General features: G+C 31.3%; 1 protein-coding gene across 3 annotated transcripts in view; it reads left to right on the plus strand.

The window, feature by feature from the left end:
• Positions 1 to 13042, plus strand: part of LOC145293959 (cytosolic 10-formyltetrahydrofolate dehydrogenase-like) — a 143151-nt gene that overhangs the window by 74924 nt on the left and 55185 nt on the right. For all 3 annotated transcript variants that reach the window (XM_080140852.1, XM_080140843.1, XM_080140834.1), the window contains exons 7-11: positions 164 to 298; positions 4161 to 4289; positions 7881 to 7966; positions 8702 to 8849; positions 10557 to 10676. In XM_080140852.1, the coding sequence (XP_079996978.1) occupies positions 164 to 298; positions 4161 to 4289; positions 7881 to 7966; positions 8702 to 8849; positions 10557 to 10676 (618 nt within the window). The remainder of the gene's footprint in view (positions 1 to 163; positions 299 to 4160; positions 4290 to 7880; positions 7967 to 8701; positions 8850 to 10556; positions 10677 to 13042) is intronic.

The raw sequence follows: 13042 nt of genomic DNA on the forward strand, positions 1-13042 counted from the left end.
AGGAGTAGTAATAATTATAATAACAATAAAATAATAATAAAGATAGTGATAAGGTCCCTTAGGATAAAGAAGGAATAAAATTTGAATAGTGTCAAAAATAGAATTATAATAAGATTAGAGAGGATAATGTTTTATATAATTATAATTTTTTTTTTTTTCTTAGCAAGTGACTTTCAGTGGATCTAAACTGTGGGAGCGGCTCCCTCCTAGAGGAACTGCTATTCCCATTGAAGGTGCTTCCCAACCAGCCATTGTGCATAAAAATGGAATGGTCATTTTTGGAAATGATGGTAAAATGGTAAGTTCTTATTTTCATGTAATGGTGATTCCTTTTTAGACTTTCCATTTTGTAAGATCTCAGTAAATAATTAAAAAAAAAAAAAAGAAGTTACCTATGCTCTCTGGGGAGAGGATTATAATCTTTTCATTTATTCTTTTTAGCTACGCAAGAAGAAAATTGAGGTGCTTGTTAAAATAGTCAACAAATTGATTTTTTAAATATATCGTTTTAAGCAAAAACAATATCACAAACTTGTCATGGCAAAAATAGTAATATATCAAAAAATTACGAAAGTTTATTGAGTAGAAAGTTATTTATAGTTAAAAGTAATTTTTACAGAAGATTGGGTAAAATTGCATTTTTCTTAGACGTTATAAAATAGACAGTAAGAGTCTACACAAAGGGGACATAACCTGGAACAAATATTTTAGATTACTTGTTCATGGCATTTTTATTTTTACTTAAAACACAATAGCAGTTGTTCTACTCGATTAATTTTCGTAATTTTTTGAATATATTACTATTTTCGACATGACAAGTACGTAATATTGTTTTTGCTTAAAACGATATATTTAAAAAATCGATTTGTCGACTCTATCTTAACAAGCACCGAAATTAATTGTATACACTGAATCGTTCAAAATAGGTTTTGTGCAACGTATAATAACCCAAAGGTTGGTATGTTGTTAAAACTGCTACAAAATGAGACGCGTATTATATTTTACTGGAACTATAAATCCCATTTTTATTGATTCAAAGGCGGTAACTCCATTAACACTTTCATTATTTTGTTAGGGGAAGAGTTATTCCTCCAGAATGAAATAAGCAAGAGAACGATTTTGTATTAAAAAAAAAAAAAAAGTAAGCTTGTGATCGGAGAGTACTCAAAATTAGCTCTGATTAAACAGTTTTTCTTTAAGAAAAAAAAAATAATTGCAATAGCAATATGAAAAAAAAAATGGAGAAAATAGAAAAAACTAGCTAATTTAAGGCATTTTGACAGTTTACTTCTCTAGAAGGAGTAACTCTACCTGACTCCCACATCCTTAACCACAATGAGTTATTTCCCTTACATTTTGCTTTCACAATTTATGTATATGCACATTACACATGTACATAATGAAATAAATAAATAAATTAGAAAAGAAATGGGAACACAACAAAAATAATTATTACTGGTAAAATATTATAAAAAATAAATTGTATAATATTAGACATAAATGCTATCTTATATTTCAACAATAATTTATTTTCTGCAAGTCTAATGCAACAGTCATCCTATAAATTACCAAACTTCTGGCAAAAATATACTCTAACCGAGTGGTTATATATTCTTTCTCTCTCCGAAGATGAGGTTTACTTCGAAACTAAGAAAAATAATACCACCGATATCATCCTGGTTCAACACATTACATCAGTAAATAAATAATTTAATAACTGAAAATTATTGAAATCTTTCAATATTATCATTTATTCTCTTTTATTTTGTCTTGTATTCAACGTTGTTTCTCTACCAAACAGCATTGTAATAACCTTCAAATACAGCTCCTTACACAATGCTTCAAGCAAACATCTTTCTCAATTTTTCTTTACATTTTATGAAATACTAGCAAGGGGTACCCGGCGTTGCCCGGGTGTTTGGAGGTGTGTTGGGGAGGGGGGGTAAAAAAAAAAAAGTAAGTATGAGGATCGAACCCAAACCGTTGAGGCAAAGTTGTGAAAAAAAAAAAAAACGTGCAACGTTAATTATTGCCATACCGCGACATGCTTACGGAAACACGTTTGAATTTATTTAATTAGTTGGATTTAGCAGGTGCTCGTTTTAATGAGTTAATGAGGTCAGTTTGACTGCGGGATTTCATTTACTGCTGAACGCTTTTTTCCTCGCCCCCAAGATGTTATAGGAAAAAGATTAGCCCACATGCGGCGAGCGACAAATATTGAATATTTATCTTCGAGCAAATTAAATAGACAGGCGAGCTTCATTGTTAAGTGTGAGATATTACGATTTGTATGTGATATAAAAAGTTTTAAAAAGTTGTGAACCGACCGACCGCTTCTCTGAAAGAAGCCTTTTGTAGACACACAGAAAAAGCGAACATACATACATACATACATACATACATTTTCGCTTTTATATTTATAGATGTATCACGAGAGCTGTATCTGATGTTTTTGCAAGCATTTTAGATTGTTCCTTCTGGCATACAGTATTTTTTCTCTTTTTTTTTTTTGTGTATTTTCTAGGATTACCACCAACAGTGTGCTGTACTTAACAAATAAATTCAAGTGTTCTAATGCTAACTGTGTGTTTAGAATGTTTTTTACATTTTGATAATGACGTTGCCTTTCCATTTAAAGCCTTTGCGACTTTGAAAAATAAAACTTTTCTAAATTGCTAAATTCAGTATTTATAGTCACAATAATTGTATTTTTCATCATTTGTTATTTAATTATATGAAATAATCTCATTAGATCACCAAAGTTAAGCCATGTTGAACCTCATCAGTACTGTATGGGTAACCATTTGCAAATATCAAATGCTATATGTGAGAAGCCGTCAACACTTCCCTGTACAAACTACAAAAAACTATTAATTTATTTATTGCGGACTATTATTCTCATCTTTCTTAGTTGTTATTTCACGACATTTCAGCCAACTATATATTAAATAATATATATATATATACAAAAAACTACCATCGTCATTTCCACTGACTGTTTGTAAATTTAATATTCCCATGACACTTCCTTCTTCGGAGGAAGCTGGTTCAACCTGCCTCTGGTGAATATCTCTGGCTAATTATATTGATAATTCTGACATAAGTTATTAAATACAACACTTCATATACATGTACATGTTGATTTAAATTTTCTGTTGCGATATTTTTTACTCATAATGGGGTATGGTCCCTCAGTGTTGGGAGATTCTATTTATAAACGCTGCTGCTAGGAACAGGCGAATCAAATTCACGGTCTACTATCAACCAATCAGAAACTAGAATTGCTCCATAAAAATTAAACCTCTTTAGCAACTTTTCACATATTTTTTTCATGTCAACATGAGAAGGATCTTTGGCTGCAAAATTATAAAGTTCGGAACCTGTACAGAACAGCTGTCTACTGAGAATTCGTCATCTCCAGGACTTGTATAGAATTCATCTCCAGGACTTGTATAGAATAACTACCCAACTCTTCTGAAACTAAACATGGCTTACATCTCAAGATAATGAAATATTTTATTCTTGCTGTTTGTGAAAGTGATTTGGATCAAGGAATGAATTTCTGTAATAAATGTCATCAAAAATCTCGATGACAGAGGTTGTGATTAATGTGATTACACAGAACCCAAATCGAATGATAGAAATAATCTCAACCTAGCTTATCGCCAACATAAAGGGTTTTGTCTCTGCCTGGCTTGCAACACCTGGATGTGATAAAGAACAACAAGTCTACATATCAACCATGGGTTGAAAATACTATTGTTAGAGAAAAAGTAAAATGTGTAACAAAGTTTCAGGGGTGAATAATTAGTTCCCGTCTATTGAAAATGGTGTTGTTGTAGAAAAGTATACCATGTAAAGAAGTTCCAGTAGTAAGTACATTGTTCCTCAGTTCATTATTTCCAACTGTGTTGTTGGAAAAAAGTCGATTACATGATGAAGATCAGGTGGCAAACATGTTGCATTGAATACAGTGTTAGCTGAGAAAAGTTTACTACTTATTAAAGTTTCATTGATAGAAATAATTTTTCCCTCCCTTTCTTTTTCTTTTTTTCATTCTGTAATGAAGAGAAATTGATTATCTTGTTCTCCTATTGAACCAACAACTTTAATAGAAAATACTTACCCCTTTGTTTTCTTTTTGTTTTGTTTTTCAGGTTAATGTCAGTCAATTGCAACTTGCCAGTGGTAAAATGATTAAAGCTTCCAAATTCGGGAAAGTAGATGATTCAAGTGACAAACTTGAGCTCACCCCTGAAGAAGAAAGTATGCTGGCCAATCTTAAGGTAAGAAAGCTCCCTTTTTATGTACATTTGTTAAATATCTGGACTGTTTTTACTGAGAAATCATTTTGACAAAAGTGTGCACCTGGCAACAAATGTAAGAAACAATAAATTATCAAATGTACCAAAAGGTCATTTGAATAAAAATTATGAACCTGACATCTTGTTTAAGACCTAGACCATGTGTACTGAGAAATCATTAAATAAAAGCATGCACCTAATGACAACTGCAAAACAAAAAACATTAAATAATTATCAAGTATACCAAAAGGTTATTTGGATAAAAATCTGCATTGAAAAAAAAAACAAAGTTGATCAATTGACAAAAACAAGATAAGTTAAAAGGTCATTTTTGGCGAATGGTTATGCAGATGTAATCAAGTCACAGCAAAGTCAGGTCAATTCAGTAAAATGATAATAGTCGAATAAAATGACTTTGGGGTGTACCTACAGTGACAATGCTATCCCAAGGGGACTTTTCAGTTGGTCACAAATGGTTATATAATAACCTAAAAGGATATTGTTGGTTTATGATTTGGGCCCGAGAAGAATTGAATTTTGGTACATGTATCGTCCTTCTAATAATTAACCATTGTTAACCATCACCAACAATAAAAAATATATTGTTCTATTTTCATATATCAGAGTGTTGTAAATACAACACCTCTTATTAATTCCATATTTACCATTACGATTAGAAACGCCATTCTTGTAATGCATAAATATAACAGAAATATTCTCCACAAGCAGAATCCATGGAAATTCCAGTCGTATCCTTCATCTATTGTATATAGATACTGTGTTTTGAAATATTTTTTTTTTTACTTTATAGATATTTAGCACAAATGCAAATCCCAAAATATTATTGTTACCTTTGTTCAAACTGAAATATACTTACCTAAATAGAAGTTTGGTCACATCTTTGAGAGCATTATTTTGTTAGGTTATTTGTAAAATCTTAGAACACTAACTAATGTTATAAAGTTTATCTCAAAATGAATCATCTATTTTTAAATTTAAATTAGTATAAAATTGGACTGTTAATTTTGGGACACTCTGTATTAATAAAAAAAAAATTTTTTTATTTTATTAAATGAATAAAATCATTATTTTTTGTTTTGTTTTGGTTTCGATTCTAGCCCATGCTACCCAAGTCATATGTTTTTATAATTTTTTAAATCATTATTATATATTGATTAATAATCAATAGAAAATTGGCTCTATAATAATAAATAATAAATTTGCATCAATTAAAATATAATATTTATACATATTTTACAACCAGGCGATGTCGGGCAGTCTGCTAGTCTATGTAGAAAAATATAAAGATCTAAAGATAAAAATCCAACTTGATTCAGCAGTAAATGATCTGAAAAGATTTATATGCCCTAAAAGAAAGCAAACAATTTAGAACAGATCCAACCTATTTTTACATAAACCTCTAGATATGATTTTTTTTATCATTGTTTTTGGCTATGTTGTATTGTTTTGTATTTATTTTATATTGTATGTACAACATACAATATAAAACAAATACTAAACAATATTGTATTGTTTTGTATATGTTTTATATTGCATGTTTTTTTTTATTACTGTTTTTGGCTATAGGAGATGCAGAAGATGCCAGATGTTACACTGTGTTCTTTTTTCCAACCGAGAACAGATTAGGCCTACTTCTATGTAGACCTCTAATCAAGTTTAGGCTGTGATGTAGTTATCCTAAAAGGAGTCAAGAAAGATCGCCTGCAATGTACTTTTTTCTATTCCTCAGTTTAGAAAAGATCTTAGCCTACTTTTATGTAAACCTTTAGACCTGTTTTCAATAATGATATAAGTTTTGTGATTTGTCACTTCTACATATTAGTAGCAAAAAAACAAACAATATTACACTAAAGGAAAAACAAAACCTCAATGAAAGTATTTAGTCAGTGGGAGAAAGTTGGATGATATCAAAGTGAGAAAAATGAAATATGTATCACAAATACAGAAAACATTTTTTGGTGAAAATTAACAAAAAATAAAATGTTTAGTTAAAAGCACTGGAGAGTTCTAAAAGGAGGTAAATAATGTGTAACGATTGCCAATTTTTTTAATAAATTGTACATTGAAAATCATAAATGCCTTGTTTTTAGCGTAACTGAGTTACTTCCCTTGTAGTTATGTCATGTATACCCCAAAAAATATGGTGACATTATTTTACGATAATGATTGAAAACTCGTGTTCTTTTTTTTTGTTTGTTTTTAAATAATGTGGTAATATTTAATCAAGTGTAACACCTGAGAGAATTTCATCAATTCTGGAGTGTTCAGTGGACAAGGAGAGGAATGAAAACATAGTGATGTCTTTTCTCGTTGCTACCAGCGTTCTCTCTGCTAACTGATTCTAATTCCCAAAGAGGCTGAAAAAGTTCTTTATGGGACAAACGAAATTAATGCGCACTAAAAACTGATGTGTTAGTATGTAACCAAATCTCTTTTATTCGTGAGAGAAAGTAAGTCTTTATTTATGACTGCTATATTAATATGAAAAAAGACATAATTGATTATAATCAAGGATTTATTTATTAATTTAATTGGTAATTTATGAGGTACCTTCAATAAGTTTCCAGACTTTTTTGGATGGACACTTTTATTGATAGTACACACATGAAATTCTAGTCCCCTTCGAAGTAATCTCCTCTGGTTGCAATGCACTTGTTGTATCACTCCAACAACTTCTGGAAGGTCCCATGGAAGTCTTCTTGTTTGAGCGTGTCAATGACACTCATCACAGCTGCTTTCATCTCCTCAATTGTCTCATAATTACAGCCTCTAAGGTTTTCCTTGAGCTTAGGAAATAACCAAAAGTCACAGGAAGCAAGATCTGAACTATAGGGAGGGTGAGGAACTGTCTTGATGCCCATCTGGGTCAAATAGTCTGTGATCTTCTCTGAGCACCCTTAGGACAAACTTTGCACAAATCTTCCGCATCTTGAGTTCCTGGTGAAATATTGTGTGTACAGTTCCCACACTGACATCAAATTGTGCACTTATCTCCATAGACACACAACGATCCTTATCCATGAAATTCTGTATTTGGCCAATTAACTCTGGTGCTCTGACTTCCTTACTCCTCCCACACCTCTTCTCATATCTCAAATTCCCTGCCTTCCTTGAATCTCTTATGCCACTCAAAAACTGATGCTCGACTCATGCAAGATGGTCCAAAATCAGTCTGAAGCATTCCATACGTTTCTGTGGAATTTTTTCCTAGTTTAAAACAGAATTTTATTGCATATCGGTCTCGTAAAGTGTTCTCACGTCAAGATTGTATTTTTGTAATTCACCAGCTATAACAATTAGGCTTTAGTAGGGTGTTCATTTGGACCCATAAGATGTATAGCAATAACATACTGAATTTTCAAGAGTCTATGACAATTTTAAATGCCTGTACAAAAAAGGCTGGAACCTTATTAAAGGCACCTTGTGTAACAACAGAACGCCCAACATTTTGCTTTCATACGAGATAAAATATTATTTTATGCTGTCAATTTTATTTGAAACAAAAAAGATTTCTTTTTAGTTTTAATATTTTATTCTAAAATATTATTGCAGAAAGTTTGGAAGGCAATTTTGAATATTGAAATTGAAGAGACAACCGACTTTTTCAAGGCTGGAGCAGGCTCGATGGATGTTGTCCGGTATGTATACATGATCCAAAAAGTTATGACTATATAGTTTTTTCTATATTTATTCTGTAAAATTTGATTATAGTAATGAAAAACGATAAGGTAGAAAAAAATTAGTAAAGAAAATATTTTTTGATGAAAATTAGCGAAAATAAAATGTTTGGCTAAAAACACTGGAAAGTTCTAAGAGGAGGTAAATAGTGTGTAACTATTGCCGATGTTTTTAATAAATTATGCGTTAACAATAATAAATACTTCGTTTTTAGCATAACCGAGTTACTTCCCTTGTAATTATGCCACATGTATACAAAGAAAAATGGTGACGGTTTTTTACAATAAAGATTGAAAAGTCATTTTTTTTTTTTTAAATAATGCAGTAATATTTAAGTACTTTTGACATGCCAATTAAGTTTTCATTGCTTTTAGTTAAAATTGGCGCAAAAAGTCAGTAGATACAATTGTTATTGTTTTTTTAATCAATTTTTTCGTTTTCTGAATTTCGCTATTATAGTGTAGTTGCACAAAATATTTTTTAACAAATCAAACTTTTTTTTCAGTTTACTCTGTCAGCTTTTTTGTTTACCTGCTTTATCCTTACCTACGTATATACTTCTGAAGAATCGACTAAAAAAAAGCATAAAAACCTCCTTCTGAACCTTGCACATATGTGAAGCAAGTCTTTTTCATACTTGCGGATAGAAGAGTGCATGTGTTTGCTTATGTTCCACTAATATTTTTTATTTTCAGTTTAGTAGAAGAAATCAAAGAAAACTGTTCAGGTGTCAGTTTGGAGAATGAGCATGTCTACATGAACACAACATTCCAGGAATTGTGCAATTATGTGGTGTTGCGCAGCAGAGGAATTACTGATGAGGAACCACTTGTCTTTGATGAGGTGAGCGAACATTCTTCTTGGTGTTTGCAAAAATATTAACCGATTCTCAAGATAATAATCGTTGAAAACCACAGTAAATATGATTTTAACTGTAATTCATGCAGACTTCTTATTGTGTAGAAAAGCAATTTCAAGTTTTAGTAAAAACAAACATTTTTTTTGTTTAAGACCAATTTCATCATCATTTATTTCATTGTCCATTTCATTTCTTATTCCATCATTTATTTTCATCATCATTTTTGAGTGGAGAGCAATTTTGTAACAAAAAAAATGATCCAAAAAGTTATGGCAAAAGAAAATTACCCAATTGCAAAAATTATCAGTATCAAGCCAGTAAGATAAGCTTTGAATTGTAAAAAAAATTCCAAATAAAAAAAATGGTGGCATTAATCCAGTCAGGATAATCAGTGTTGTCCCTTTTCTCGTGTCAAGATGAAAAGCTATACTGAAAAATTCAAAGCACTTCAGCGTACCTGATTCAGTTATTTTAAATCCAATAATATAATTTATATGATGATGATGATGATGACCCCTAGCTATAAATGTAATCGCCCAAATCATTGTGTTCATATCCAGTAAAATTCTATCAAAATATTTTGCAACACGAGATTTTCATTTTTTTTTTTATTTTTAGAAAAGACATATTTAATGTTTACAAGTGGGGAAAATCAATTTGAAGTAATAGTTTGCAAGGTCAAATTAAATCATGGTTATATATTCAAAATTTTGATCTGCCAGCTTGGAATCATTAAGAATGAACCTTTAACCTCCAGAAGAGTGTAACTTACCTACAGTCTCCTTCTCAAAGAAGACAGGTTTCTAATCAGTCTCTACTCTATCATTATTTTCATTGTTGATTCTCTGGTTCTTCACCCCCATAAAACATTCATAGCAAGAACTCGTCCATCTACTACCACTACAAAGAACTTTTGTTTCTTCCTGTATATACCTAAATCCAAACTGAACTTCCATGAGCAAAATTTCTTTACAAGAGCTTTCACTCTGTGGGACATCTAGTTGTTACATGCAAATCATGGACAGTACCAATATAATGAATCTTTTAAAATCTTTTCTTCCAATTTTAAAAAACAACAATAAATCTTTTTTATTAAAAAAATACTTTGAAAATAAAAACAATTTTGTTTCCAGTTTTCCTTGACAAAAAAAAACAAAACTTTAAAGCATAAAAAAATGGAAAAATATATTGGAAAAACAAAAAAAAAATTTCTTTAAACCTTTTTAAAACATTTCCTTAAAATTATTTGACTCCCCCACCCCCAAATTAATTTTTTGTTTTTTCTAACCTTTTCTTGACAGTTACTATTTAAAAAAAAAAAAAAAAAATGAATAATAAAACACCAAATTACAGTAGGTCTTTTATTTTTTGTTTATGGTTTCTACATTTTACATTTATTCATTTTGCTCTTTTCTTTTATGCAGTATTGTTATGATTTTATTGGCATAATCCAGTTGTTGACATCATGTTCTGATCAAGCCGAGCAAATGCTGAGATACACCTGGTTCACAATATTCACCAGTACCGCTTTTATTTATAGAAAAATCAAAAAATAATCTTTTAAAATCGAATTTGTTTTCAAAAATGATTTTTTATACCTTAAATTCTAGAGCTTTTCAATATAGAAATATTGGATCAATATTCATTTTAGTTTGATTCCCAAACTATAATTTTCTTTCTTTCCTTACCAGGTTAAACTGCACGTTAACAATATGGATATTTCATTCCCGCATCAGTGTTTCATCGATAATGAATTTGTCGACGCTTCCAATGGTGATGTATATGATACCATCAACCCAGCAGATGAAAGTGTAAGTGATTCTCTTTGGACAGAACATTTGTTTCCATGGAATTGTGATGGTCATCTCCTGAAATCCGAAGAGAGATGAATGACCAATTTCCCCTTGAGTAAATGTGAATAACATATTTAACAGATCACTCAATAAGTTCTGGCCCTAACATATAGAGGGCACCACCAGTAAAAAAAAAGGTCCACATTCTTATAAAGTACTAACCTTTAAATGGCACATGTCAAAATTTGAATATTAGTTTATAAATTAGTTATTTACAGGAAGCTACTGTTGCAAATTTTTCAAAGCAATGGAAAAAAATATGAATTTTGCATGTTAAGGTATTGCTTTCTGATTGGAAAGAATACTCTTCAAGCAAAGCAATAGCTGATAAATGTTATTCAGACTCTGTTCCATCAGAAACAATGGTTAAAATGAAGTATACTAACTTGAAAAACAGTCATACAAGCATAAATGATGTTGAACACTTGGGTTGTTCTAGAAAACATCTAAAAACGTCCATAAATTTGTTTTGGCCAATTGTAAATTGAATATGCATTATATAGCAGAGTAGTTGAAAACCTCAGAAGGTAGTGTATTCATTATGAGACGCCTTTAAATAAGTTTCCAGACTTTTTTTGTATGGGCACTTTTATTGATAGCACACACATGAAACTCTAGTCCCCTTCGAAATATTCTCCTCTGGCTGCAATACACCTGTTTTGTTGGTCCAACAACTTCTGGAAGGACCCATGGAAGTCCTTTGATGTGAGTTGGGATTAGGTTAGTGTGAGCATGTCAATGACCCTCATCACAGCCTCTTTCATCTCCTCAATTGTCTCCTAATGACAGCCTCCTTGGTTTTCCTTGAGCTTAGAGAAAAACCAAAAGTCACAGGTAGCAAGGTCTGGACTATAGGGAGGGTGAGAAACTGTCTTGATGCCCATCTTGGTCAAATAGTCTGATCTTCTCTGAGCACCCTTGGGACAAAATTCGCGCAAATCTTTCGCATCTTCAGTTCCTCGCAAATAATTATTTGTACAGTTCCCACACTGGCATCAAACTGTGCACTTATTGTCTCCATAGACACACAAGTCCTTATCCATGAAATTCCTTATTTGACCAATCAACTCTGGTGTTATTATTTCCTTACTCCTCCCACCCCTCATATCATCCCTCACAGACTCCCTGCCTTCCTTGAATCTCTTATGCTATTCAAAAACTGATGCTTCAGATGGCCCAGAAGCAATCTGAAGCCTTCTGTATGTTTCTGTGGTATTTTTTCCAAGTTTAAAACAGAATTTTATTACATATTGTTTTTCTAAAATGTCCTCATGTCTAGATTGCATTTTTGAAATTTACCAGCTGTGACAATCAAGCTTTGGTAGAGTGTATTCCAATTTCTGTTGTAGCTGTTTATTTGAACCTGAAATCATAAAAATTGGTCAGTCATCTCATTGCAATAACACACTGAATTTTCAAAAGTCTACGACAATTTTAAATGTCTGTACAAAAAAAAAGGCTGGAAACTTATTAAAGGCATGAAAATTTCTCAATGAGAAAGTTGTGTTTAAAGTGGGTGCTGCATTTGCTCCTAGTCGATCAAAAACAACAATGCATTCACGATTCAGAGCATTGTTTGCGACTATCTCAAATAGGAGTTTTCTATTAATATGTGACAATGAAATCTGAATCCACCACTTTTCTCCAAAATCAAATTGGCAGTCACATGATTGAATTGCAGCAGGTAAAAACCGTCTCCAATGACCAAAGACACAAACATCAGCAGGCAAGATTTTAACCTTCATATTTTGGGATATGTAAGGTATTTTGTTCATAAATTACCTTGCAATTATTATATAGCATTATTATTGGTACATTTGAAGGAAGAAATAACCAAAACATGGCTGCAAATGAAGAAGGAAAAATGCTCTTTCACCAAGACACTGCACCATGTCATAAGTTGATTGCAACAATGGCAAAACTAGATGAATTGCTGTTATTGTATTTTTAATATAAGAATTGATAAATTTTTGTATTATTTAGATTGTGAGGACTATTGTTCTTTACTTGGTTGTTATTCTCACAACATTTTGGCTGATACAACCTCCAACTTTCTGTAGGTGTATATTCACAATAGATGTGAATGGTAAAAAAAGGGAAAATAATGTTATTTTCCCAACGAGCATCGTCGTTAGAATTCAAACATAAAAAGCGTTGAGTTCATTTCCTTTTGTATAGATTCAAGTATGGTGCTACTGAAAAGATGTTATTAGTGTTTATCAGTAACATTACACAAAATCGAATTTATATTAAAAAAAAAAAAAAAATAGACTCGACACTCTTTGCATTTGAATTCTAACAACTATGTTTGCTGGAAAAATAAA

The sequence above is a fragment of the Euprymna scolopes genome, chromosome 2 (genome assembly GCF_053919585.1).
Source record: "Euprymna scolopes isolate OS-2025 chromosome 2, ASM5391958v1, whole genome shotgun sequence".
In the NCBI taxonomy this organism is placed as follows: Eukaryota; Metazoa; Mollusca; class Cephalopoda; order Sepiida; family Sepiolidae; genus Euprymna; species Euprymna scolopes.